The sequence below is a fragment of the Lupinus angustifolius genome, chromosome LG10 (assembly GCF_001865875.1).
Source record: "Lupinus angustifolius cultivar Tanjil chromosome LG10, LupAngTanjil_v1.0, whole genome shotgun sequence".
NCBI lineage: Eukaryota > Viridiplantae > Streptophyta > Magnoliopsida > Fabales > Fabaceae > Lupinus > Lupinus angustifolius.
Window position 1 is genome coordinate 14,966,624 of NC_032018.1, and position 12,568 is coordinate 14,979,191.

A 12,568-nucleotide genomic window follows, 5' to 3' on the forward strand; every position below is an offset into this window, starting at 1 on the left:
GTAGTAGTTAGTGGTTATTGGTTAGCATGGAATTTGTGATTAGTGGCAGAGTTGTTTGATAAAATTGCATGCAATAGGAGGTTATTATATTCAAATGGAAGTTGTGTTTGGATGGTGAAGACTAATCCTAGTTCTTGAAAGATAATAATATTATATATTTGAGGTGTTATTTTGCTACAACATAGGTTGCATATGTTCTAAGAGGTCTACAAAGAAAGAATTAAACAAAGAAGGTTCCCAGTTTGTGAAGGTTCTTTTGGAGATGTTTGTTTGTGATGTTAATCCCCTACTACTAAGATGCGTGTTGTTGCATATCTTGCTAGTTACTTGTCACGTTCAAAGTTTCTCTCAACACTGGTTGCTAACATCTTAAAAGGTTTGGTAGATTGGTGTATTGGCTATTACAACTCACATGACTTTGATATGAACACACTAGCACATCAAGTTTTCTATTCTGGGTGCCATGGCGTTTTATGTTTTAGTCTGAAATCATTGACGTACATTAATACTCTATTTTCTTTACTCCTCTCATAAACACACGACATTATTATAGTGTATTTTCATATCATTGAAGCTGCATATTAGGATCGATATTCCGATACATTTTTTCTTCTATCTTTCATCATCAATGGTTGGTTCGCTTCTGTCAATGGTTGGTTCGCTTCTGTCAATGGTGGTTAAGCTCATATATAACTTTTGTCATAGATGGTTACGCATTGGATGGTTAGCTTCTGTCTACCGTGGTTAAGCAAAGATATAGTTTCTGTCATGGATGGTTAAGCGTTTGATGATATAGCTTCTGCCATGGGTGCTTAAGCATTGTTATTGTTTCAAATCAATTTCAAGCTGTGAGTTTAAAATTTTCACTCTCTAGTTGAGGGATTGTTGAAATATATTGTATAATATAAATAATAGTATATGTGAATATGAGAGATTATATTGTTAGGTTGGTTTTAGCCCGTTACTAGTTTCTAGAGTGAATTACACTAACACCCCTGAGTTTTAGCAAAATTACACAAATCACCTCTCACTTTTTTACACTTACACAAATTCCCTAATTTTTATACTTTCATTATACTAACCACCCCTACATGAAAAATATGTGTAATCTTTAAAAAAAAAAAATGTGATAAATGTAATTTAGTTAAACAAAACATAGTATATTAGGGAGACAAGTCCAAATAATATGAGTCAATACATTTTTATTATTTTTGGTCCATTACGATATAGTATAAGAGCGATTTAAACAATATCTCTTTAGAATTATTGTTACATTTTGTAACCAAAAATAATAAAGATACATTGATTTGTATATTATTTGGATTAGTCTCCACAATATACTATGTTTTGTTTAACTTAATTGCATTTATCATATTTATTTTTTATTTAAAAGATTACATTTATTTCTCATGCAGGGGTAGTCACTGTAATGAAAGTATAAAAAATTAGGGATTTGTGTATATGTAGAAAGGTAAGGGATAATTTGTGTAATTTGACTAAAACTTAAGGGTATCAATGTAATTTACTCTAATTTATAAGAATAAAAAGGGTTAGTTGGTTATTCAATTCATTCAATCAATTCAATAATCATTCAATAAATAATTCTCTATTCTTTTTTGTTTTATCAAGATTAATTCATGACTCTGTTATTTTAACAAAATAGTAACAAGGTGAATTCTTTTAATGTCGTTCTTTGTCTGGATATGATCAACAGATTTTATTGGAGTAATCTGAACCTTTTCTCTTTACATCAGACCAAGGTTTTCACGCTCCAAAGCAATTCAATCATGTCCACAAGACTAGTCAAATTCAACCAAGGACACAAGTCCAAGTCAAATATCATGAGGTTTGTTCTTCATTGCTATACACCTCAATTTGGAATCTTATTATTATTATTATTATTATTCCACTTGCACTCAGAACAAAGTAGTGGGCACCAACTTGCACACCATCATAATTATTATTTAATAAAAACATAACATATCATCTTTAATTTTACATGTATATAATATCAATAGTGTAAAGGATAGGATAAGATTTATCCATGATACCTTCTGAATATTAACCAATAATTCAATGGCCATTCCACACTTTCCCCACCATATTTCTCAAACATGTGTCCTTTAAATCCTCTGGGAGTTTCAAATATTGAATAGAGATACTGATATATGATACAAACAAATATTTAATGGTTCAATTTTTTTTTGCATATTTTTCAATAATTGATAAAATTAAAAAATCATATTCCCCTTACTTCTCTAGTAATTGACCCTCCTGCACATGAACACAATTCAAACTTATAATCTACCAAAAGCTCATCAATAATGACAAACATTCATTCTCTCATCCATTGGCATTGAATTGTCATTTTTATTCACCCACCCAATGATTTATATTGCGGCGGGTGACTGCCATACCTGCATCACACTGCAATTATAATGTGATTCCGAATTATAATGATGCAACCGTATTGGGTTGCAACATAACTGCATTGGTCGTATCGGGTCGCAACGTAACTATATTGGCCGCAACGCGACCACATCGGACTGCAGCAGGCCATATCCAATTCAAAAATAGTTTTTTAATCACAAAATAATTCACATGACCACAATTCGCATCGCAACAACTGCAATGACCACAATCGCAAGTAACCACAATTGCAACCACAACTTAAACCATTGCACCCACCCAACTTGTTATTCTTGACTCTTTTTAATGAACATAATTCCCCTATCCACACTGGAAAATGAGGAAACTGTGTTTTGATTCCTTTTATAGAGCAATAGGATATCCTTTAACAAGATTCCATTTCTAAGTTCTAATTTCTAACCACATGTTAAGATGAGATTTTCCACTTACTTAATAAACACCATTTAATTTATTCATCAACAAGAACAACAACAACATTAAACCAAATTAACAAACATCATGATTTTGATTTTTGACCATCTTTACAACCATATGCAGTAAACACAATATAAACAAGTACTTACAGTTTAACATCATGGTTAAAATGTTAATCTTCTTCTTCTTCTTCCTCATTATCATGTTCTTGCAAATCTGCAAGAGAAAAGCTCCTTGACTTGAAACTCCTTAGTCTAAGCCTCATATGAGAAGCATAAGATTGAGGTACTCTATTATTATCAAGCTTTTTCAACTGCACTTGATCTTCTTCTTGTTTCTTCTCCTCTAAGGAAGAAGAAGATGAAGATGGAGATAATTTTCTTTTACCATTTTCTTCTTCTTCTTCATCATAGTAATTATTATTATCTTGATCCTCATCAACTATTGGTAAAATGGGCATAGATTTTGGGTTGGAGCAACTATAGAAAGATCTTCTTGACCACTTAGCAGCAATTAGAACCCTTTTTCTCTTGTTGAATGGATTCTCTTGCTTTTCTAGCTCCTTAACTGTGTTCACTTGAGATAAATCTGTGAATGATTTTGATTTCCCAATGAAATGGCTTGATAATCCTTTCCTGCATAAAATGAAAACACAATATAATAACTTGCCATTCTTGTTTGAATGGAGATCCTCACAAGTACTCAACCCTCCGATACTAAAATGCGAGGATGATATAATTTTCCGAAATCTAGATCCTTAACGAAATATTAGTGCCACATATCATCATCTCTATCTAATATATCTATGCCTAGTAAAATTTGTTCTCTTAAATTGAGACCTTAACTTATTAGGATTATGTCACTTTATAAAAAAACTATAAGATTATTACAAGGACTATATATAATATGAACTAAACAAATCGATATTTATGCAATTTCATATTTCGATGGATGATAATCTTAATATATCATCCATCCATCTATTTTTTGAAATTGCACAACTATCGATTTGTTTGATTGATAGTATATAACTAAAAAGATTGAATTGAGAATCAAAATATAAATGATTTCATGGAACATTGATGATGAATATAAATTAAGAAAGTAAGAAGAGGAACTAACTCGATGTTAAGAGAGTTTTCGAAAGAACCCAAACCCTTTAACTTGCTCTGAACCTCTTCATCGTCGTCACTGTTTTCCGGTGATCCAATCGACGATGAACTCTCCGATGATTCGGCGGTGAAGAATTCTGGTTTCCGGTAAGCAGATCCGCCGTGAAAGAGTGGCTGGTCTCCGACGATGGTGAAAGTGGGACCCACTATAAACTCCATAATTATTTTGGTTACAAACACTGTCTCTCTAACTTTCTTAGTGATTAAGAGATTGATTGATTGATTATTTGAAGAGATAAGAGTGAGAAGAGAAAAGAAAAAGAAACACAATAGAATGAATAGAAAAAAGAACACCTTTTATTCTGTTTTTATTATTTATTAGTTTTTTTTATACCACAAGGATATTAATTGTCATATATTTTATTTATTATTACATTAAAAATCAATTACCATTAAGAGCGGAAATAAGTGTTGATATCAAGTGTAACGAAAGTATATAATGTTGATCTAGTGATATAAGGTTCCGTTAGATTATCAAGATGATTAAAAGGTCAAGAGTTTGATTCATAAGAGTAACACTTGTTGGGAATGACAGTCACGTACCCTAAAAGAGATTAGTTCATTACTCAAAAGAGGGATGAAATACCCTTAATAGTACCAAAAAAGTACAATGACACTATAAGAGTTTTTATTAGATCATTATATTATACAACGTTTATATTTAATTATTATTAACTTTTAAATATAATAATACATGCATAAAAATTATACTATAAGATAAATATATGAATGATAATGATATATGTACTAATATATTAATATTAAATTCATCATTTAATGATATTATACTCATTTTCAATTATTATTTATTTATTGATTTGTATAATTGTTTGTGGTTGTTGAATTCTTTATGGCTTATCTGCACAAGTTTCATCTAATTTTGGATTAGGATTACACCATCTGGCAATAGTCAATCAGAGTTTAAAAAGAAAGGTGATAAATCCTTTTGCAAAATTGATATATGCATCTTTTTGTTTAACTTATATTGGACTCAAATAATTTTTATAATGGGCAAATTGTAAATTACTTATGATAATTCCATTTATTATAATCGGATTAGTAATAAAAATACCAATATGATACCTTAATAATAATCCCATATTATTACTTACTAATAATTGGATTAATCAATTGAATATGTACTTTTTCAATAATTGGATTAATTTATTAATTACAAGGTACTAGAAGTTGAGAGGGTTTGAAAGAGTTTAGGGATGCATGAGGTGTGTACAACTCAATTGAGGGTGGGTAATTTATTTTCTTATTGTCTTTGTCTTAATATTGAGAATAATATATCTTCTGATATAAGAAAATAATATATATATTATATTTTTATTGTCTAGAAGAAATAAATTATATTCTGTCATGAGAATTACTTGTTTTATTTAAGATTATATAAAACTATCTTAGCTCAAATCCATAAGAGTGTTAAAAAGAAAATAAAAAACTGTCTTACCTCAAATCCATAAGAGTCTTGAAAAGAAAAGGATGGGATATGTATATTTGGATCCATCTTTTGGTAATAATTTGTTATGAGAAATTAGTCAAACGCATTACTATGTACAGCTGTTTTCAATAATTTAGTTTTTGTCCAAATAAAAATCTCAATTTTGGTTCTTGACAATATCATATACTAGACTTTGTAACAACTAACCAACAAGTTGCACCTATAGGGAAGTTGGACTCCAAAATGTTCACTCTCAATGTGGGTACATTTGAATTAGTGATGACAAAAATATTTGACCCATTGATATTTATTAAAATACCCATAATAGATATTCGTAAAAACAGCTTAGGGTGAGAATAAGTATCATGATACCCACCCTATGGGTATTAGCATATTTATAAATTTAGTTTTTGATTAAATATTTTATATATATTACACTTTTTATTATTTTATATTATCTATTTATTATTATTTTATAAAGAACTTTAGTAATTGAAGTATAATGATAAATTTAACATGTACATAAATTTTATTATTCATGTAATAATTATTTATATATATTGATTATTAAAAAATATATTTAAACGTAAAAACCTGTTAGGTACCTGTGAAATATTCGCTACCTGTGTGGGTATGAGTTTAGAAAAACATTACTCGCACCCGTTCCGCCTCGTTGCCATCTCTAATCTGAATCTTTAAAAAAGTAGGCTACGAAAAATATGAATCAAAATTTGAAGAAGGGGAAGAAGTCCTCAATCCGCAACAGATAGAGGAGGATTTATTCAATTATATAATTTGGGTTCCTAGAATATTGGCGCCTTGGGGTTTTCTATTTGATTTATTCATCAAATATTGGCTCTAGACATTTTCTCTACCCTTCTTACCTTGAAAAAGCAAGGAATCAAAGAATTATTATATCTATTCCACCCAAAATAAGAATGGGCTAGGGTTATGAACTTATAATTTATAATCTGATGAGGTGGATTCTATTATTATAAGTTCATTGGTCATTAAGGCTTATTCTAAATATACTAATATCTACAGTTGTGGCAATGGGCGCATAATTTGGTAATATTCCAATTTGTTCACTATTAGTATATAAAATAATTCATTTACTTTTAAGATAAAAAATGTCAATGGTAGGGTTTTTTTAATACAATATTTTTTTTACTTCAATCCTTGAATTGAAAAAAAAAACATAGGTTAGGTTAAGGTAGACTATACATTAAATAAATCTCTCATATTTCTATGTTTTTAAAAACCTATTATAGAATCATATTTTATCTAGGTTAGAACTTTAGGAAATGAGTTATTTGAGTTATTGTTTCAGATTTTAGAAAAGTAAGAAATGATAATTATATTAAATAATTAATAATAATATTTATTATAATTAAATACATCACTATATTCGGCTTAAAGGCTTTTTTGCCCAGAAGCTAATAAGACAATTAGACTTTCAAATAAACCTTTGCGGAGTCTTTTTTTAAAACAGGTCAAAGTAGGCAAAACCTATAATGGGTCAGGCCACAATCTCCTAATGAGTTGGTTCACCTATTTCCATCTCTATCGAAAAACAATTGGAAGGGGTAATATAAACATATAGACAATATGGTCAGGATATATTTGTTTGGGTACTACTAAGGATATTGTATCACCTTTTTAGCTAAGGAATTAATCTATTTCTTTCAGAGTATATAATTGTCTCTCTCAACAAGTGTCGCTTTCAATAATCAAACTATTGACCATTTAATCATCCTGGAGATCAAGTTGGGTCTCACAGCACCAGACCAACACCTTATTGGTACTAAAAGAATATTAGTTTATGCATTGTGCATACTTTGGTGACTATAGTTGTGGTTTTATAGACGCAACTCTGGTTCTATCGAGAAGGGAAAGGAAAGGAGAGGGATGAGAGGGTAAAGAGGGGGGAGGAAAGGAAGGAGAAGGGAGGGCAAATCCAACTAAACCTCTCCCTTGTTTGGGAGTGTGGAATTTAGATAGGAGGGGATGCAGGGTTAGTGTAATACAAAAATACTATTTTACCCCCTCCCCTTTAAAAAATCAATAGTATGTTATGTATTATATGTTATAGAATAATATTAGTAAGGTTAGTTAGGTAATTTGGCTTATTTTCCTCCCAAAACACCCCAATTTGGGGGAACTAGGTATTTTGGCATTTGGAGGGTTTGAGGGGGTTTGAAAAATCCTTCAAAACCCTCCCCTCTCCTCCACTAAACTCCCAAACAAGGGAATCCCTCTCCTAAACCCTCCCATTCCTTCCCTCTTCCTCCAAAATGGTACTCCCAAACACACCCTTAGTGTACAAATATACCTTTTTTATATTGCTGATTGTAGGTGAAGTCTTGTACTTACTCCTACATACCCTCAGTTTCACCCATTTTTTTTTGTATGTCCTCACCATGAGTGAAAAATAATCTCTTTCAAAGTACATGATTATCATTTTTAACAAATATCGTTCATAGGGTTAAAAATTTGACCTTTTAGTATTTCTAGGGATTTAGTGAGACCTCAGATCTTAATGATAGTTTCTACGATTTAGAGTAGAGTCGAGGAAGACTTAAATTATAACTTGTTAATAGTGACGGGTGTTCAAAATGTAATAGTCCAATAATAAAGTGGAGAAAACAAAACAAAAATACATTTTCCATAAAGGGTTTAAAATCTGGTTCCAACTTTTTCACCATGCCCCAAGTGACTAAAATTACAAGATAATCCTACCTAATGAAACATATAACAAGACAACAGAAGCTGGAACTATGTTTTTTAATATAATAAAGAGGAACAGAAGTTGCATTCATTATGTTTTACTATGGTTGAAAATAAATAACCTATTTTTCCAACCCCCGGTTCCGCAGATGTGCTCCCAATTCGGGTGAATATCTGCTGTCCCAAAACAGTATGTCACTCCATATGTGCTTGTGATTGGTTAGAAAAATAATTAACTATTAAAATTTTAATTTAAATATATTTTTTCAAAGTGGCACATGGAGTGACACACTTTGTGGTACAACTACCAATCACAAACAGTGACATATGGAGTGGCACACTTTGTGGTACAGCTGATATACTCCCTGTTAATTCACTGCTAAACGCGAGTCTTTTACGAACAAGAAATAACAACCGAGCCTTAATCCTATTTTTGCATTTATATTTTAATAGCTTCATCCCCTACCATATTGATGAGTAAATATTGTGTTAAATTAAATTTCTAAGTGCATATATACTAATTGTAGAGAAAATTTGCATAATACAATGAACCTGCAGCTAAAAAATCAACTGAATGGGTGAAAGTGGAGATTAAAAAAATCTACTATAGCTAGGAGTATGACAAATGAACCCCAATGGAAAGGTTCATAACTTATTAATCAAAAGTTCATAACTTCTGGTACTTTTAGAGGACAAATGTCCTTGGTAGAAACCTCTAAGGAGGGATATAAGGAACCAGTTTTTCATCTCAACAAAACTCTATGACCATGGAAAATACATTAGTTAACTTGAATGACAACATTATGCACTGGAAGGCTCAAGAAAATTATATACAGTATCCATCTACTGATTTTAAGTGAGAGATCATTGAAGCTGTTTAGTTTAACCTTTTCTAAATTACACGACTGCAGACGTTGTACGACGAAGATCAGGCATTCCATTGCCGAATTTTCCGCTAAACTGTCGGCCTCGCAAACTACCATGTCTCACAGGCTTCACCCGATAAAGACACAAGAGCATTTCCTCCAGCTTCTGCACGGTGTACTTTGCATATTTAGCTGTGGAGCTAGCGTCTTGCTCAACCAATGGACCGTAATTCTGCATGTAACTCCGGTAAACGGGCACCACAGCTTGAACTATAAGCTGACATGTCTTCTCTCTCAGATCTCGTTCTGGCATGACCCAACCCGACTGCTTTGTATACATCTCATCGAAAACTTCATTGAACTTTTTCAAAGTTTTCTTGACCAGATCACGAGCAGTGGCACGCCCTCCCGATAATAGAATCAGACCTTCCCTGCTCAATTGTCCAGGAAGCTTTCCCCAGCTGTCGCGCAAGAAGATTGTGGAGTAATAGTCCTTATACTGTTCGTGCTCCCTTAACCAAGAATCCCCCAAGAGTTCCCCAAGTTTTGTTCCTTTCAAATGCTTGTATAGATGCCAGTGATTGTTCATAGCAAAAAAGTTAGACAGCATAGGATCATCATATGCCTTGATCCATGTTTCCAAATTTAGTTCGACTGCTTTCATTATGTTTAAAACCTCGGTAACAAGGAGTCTCTCTTGAAAGCTCTGACGTTTCCAACTCCGGTGAATGATCAGGACTTGAGTCAGTATTGGCTTATAGTCCTCCCCTAGGAGTTTATTACAGTAATCGGTGATGAAGCTCACCAATTTTGGAACACTGCCATCTTGAGGTGGTGGGTTCTGCCTCTGTAACTCTACTTGAACCAGAAGTTCCCAAAAAATCTCAGCTGCCCCGTCAATTACACTCTTGATAAGCTCCCGAGTCAAATTCTGGATTTCAACACATGCTGCGCCTCCAAAAAGTCGGTTGAAATCCAATCTCAATTTGTTCAAAGATGCGAAAATATCCAACAATTTTAAAAGTTTAATCGGGTCTTTCTTACTCTCTGTAACGGTCTTCCCGAATTGAAGAAATGCAAGTATACCAGCCTGCGCAGCTATCTTTGAAAAGCAACCCACCCACACATCCAGTCCCATCTTCTCAAACACCTCACTACAAAGCTTATACTCGACCTCGAACAAATGCTTCACTGCGAACTCTAAATGCTTTCCCCACTGAGCTATATACCCCTCTATGCTTTGCACATCATTGAATTCAGCCACCGAGATCTCAAGGTAATCCAAATTGAGAGCGTGTAAACTTGCTCTCACATTAGAACTACGAACTTCAACATAAATAGATATGCACTTCTCAAGTCTATGATTAGCTTTTAACCTGGCTAGAAGAGCCTGCAACTTGTGAATAACAGACACTGGTAACGGCGAAGGGGCAATGCAAGCTTGATCAGCAAGTGCAGACGGCGACAACATTGCAAGTGGCACACTGTTTTCTGTCAAGAGCTGCCGGAACTCATGTTCCAATTTATCCAATGCGGCTTCTAAAAGGCCACCATCTAGCCGTGCCTTCTCCTCATCATTCTGCAATTCCCGAAGATTCTTCAACAACTTCTTCAAATTCAAGAGATACCTTTCATCCGCGACAGCATTATCCTCCAAGTACTCAACTATATCCTCCAACCACTGAATAGCCAACCCACAGTTATCTCCCAAGAATCGCAGCGCCTCTCCCAGGCGCTTCAACACCGTCAAATAACCAGGCAGATCATTTCTGGGCTCCGACAACAGCGACTTCTCGAGTCCATGAACCGCATCAAAAACCTTGAGCACGGCTGCTGCAGGCCCAACAGCCCGATTAATGTGGCCACCAACAGCAACAAGGGCATCCTTGTCAACACGAATCGGGCGAACTGCGGATTCAAGGGAAGGCAATCTTTGACTTATCTCCTCCAATCTGGGCCCTGATTTCTGTAATGCTAACCCTATAGACTTTGATTTCTCTAGGCTAAGCTTCAATGACTTTCTAGCAGAAATCATATTCTCAATTCTACTACTATCACCATCACCATTAACATTTACAGAACCACCAGCCATTCAAAAAATATCAAAAATACCCTCAAAACAGAATCAATAACAATTACAAAGCGATCAAGATCGTTATTTTATAAATTTGTTTATGAAACAATTAACCTCGGAATCATCAAAAAATGAATGTTTAGCATATCTAAAACTTCAGCTAACTGAAACCCAGATAAAGAAACACTACAAAGACAAGAACTTTGCACTTGTAAAGTTCAGAAAACAAAAAAAGAAACAGAAATAGAAAGAAAAGGGGTTTTGGGGAGACAAGGTACGAGGTAAAAGAACTCACTCGAAGAGAATGAGGGTGAGTCAACCCAGCGAGTTGAAATGGGAAAATTGAATGTAAAGGGAATAAAGATTGAGTTGGTATGATGAAAAAAGAGAGAAGGATTGATTCTGAATCTAGATTCAAGAGAGAGAGAAAGAAACCCTAAGAATGCGTTTGAGAGAGAAGAGAGAGAAACTCTTTATATTTTTGAAGTGGCAAAATGGTAAAAGTGCAACTGAAGTGGATGACAGTAAGCAAAAAATGGCTGTTACTTGCTAACTCTTACTTTTCATTTCTTCTTCTTAGTTTAATCATATTCTTTTACATCTAGTGATATAATATCTCATTATACTGTGGAAAAATTAAAAGGTTAAAGATTCAATTCTTACAAGAAATATTTATTAAGAGAAATAATTATACGATATAAAAGAAATTAATTCTTTATCAAAAGACAATATGATAAGAGATACCATTGCTAGTAGTACATAGAAATATTCTTCTCTCTCTTCTTGTGACACCACTATCTTTTTACCTTTTGCTATCTTTTTCTTCTTTCTTTTAAATTATACTAACTTTTGAGTTAAATATATATGATTTTAGGAATGATTAAAAATAAGAAATGATTCGACCACAGAGTTAAATATTAAGTTTAGTATTATTTTATAAATAATTTCTAGTTGAGATTATAATTTTTTATTTCGATTTATTATTTTAAGTTTAAGAAGGAGTGTATTTAGAATAGTGTTCAATCATTTTCCATCTAAATTCATTTTCGTTTTTTTATTTTATTTTCATCTAAGAGTTGTTAAATTTAAAATCGCAATTATTGTTGGATAAAATAAAACTAAAGTGCTAGTGGTTGATTTTTGTGGTACGTTTATTGTTTCCTCCAAATAACAATGTGTGTGAAATTTTTTGTTGGGATAGTTAATTTTATTATATATTTGTGACTCATATAAAATTGTTTCTCATAAAGAATAATTATGGTTATACAAAGTGAAATAAAAATACGTGAACAACGATAAATTTTAATCCAAGAGTATGATTCTTAAGAAAAATGACAAAAATTCCAAATTTAATATATAAAAGCAAGAAAAATAAAATCATGCAACTCTAACCATCAAAATAGTAGAAATTTAGTTTCTACTTGTTTCGTTTCCAAAA

At 32.6% G+C, this 12,568-nt stretch overlaps 2 protein-coding genes across 3 annotated transcripts; both read right to left on the bottom strand.

Moving 5' to 3' along the window:
* Positions 2,942 to 4,293, bottom strand: LOC109357778. Of its 2 annotated transcripts, XM_019601823.1 has the most exons (3): positions 3,967 to 4,293; positions 3,190 to 3,479; positions 2,942 to 3,141 (listed from the first exon to the last, which is right to left on the bottom strand). In XM_019601823.1, the coding sequence occupies exons 1-3, from the start codon at positions 4,173 to 4,175 to the stop codon at positions 3,017 to 3,019; spliced, it is 624 nt and encodes a 207-aa protein (XP_019457368.1). In that variant the 5' UTR covers positions 4,176 to 4,293; the 3' UTR covers positions 2,942 to 3,016. The 2 variants fall into 2 exon arrangements, with proteins under 2 accessions (XP_019457368.1, XP_019457366.1); XM_019601821.1 differs by having other exon boundaries at positions 2,942 to 3,479.
* Positions 8,808 to 11,616, bottom strand: LOC109358678 (exocyst complex component EXO70A1). The gene has a single exon (XM_019603058.1). It carries the CDS (start codon positions 11,146 to 11,148, stop codon positions 9,088 to 9,090), a length of 2,061 nt encoding a protein of 686 aa, XP_019458603.1. The 5' UTR covers positions 11,149 to 11,616; the 3' UTR covers positions 8,808 to 9,087.

Excerpts from the sequence above, each read along its gene's own strand:
- LOC109357778 (XM_019601821.1), bottom strand. The coding sequence starts at position 4,175 with ATGGAGTTTATAGTGGGTCCCACTTTCACCATCGTCGGAGACCAGCCA. Across the intron at positions 3,480-3,966 it reads GAAAACTCTCTTAACATCGA|GAAAGGATTATCAAGCCATT; the intron begins GTTAGTTCCTCT and ends CATTTTATGCAG.
- LOC109358678 (XM_019603058.1), bottom strand. The coding sequence starts at position 11,148 with ATGGCTGGTGGTTCTGTAAATGTTAATGGTGATGGTGATAGTAGTAGA.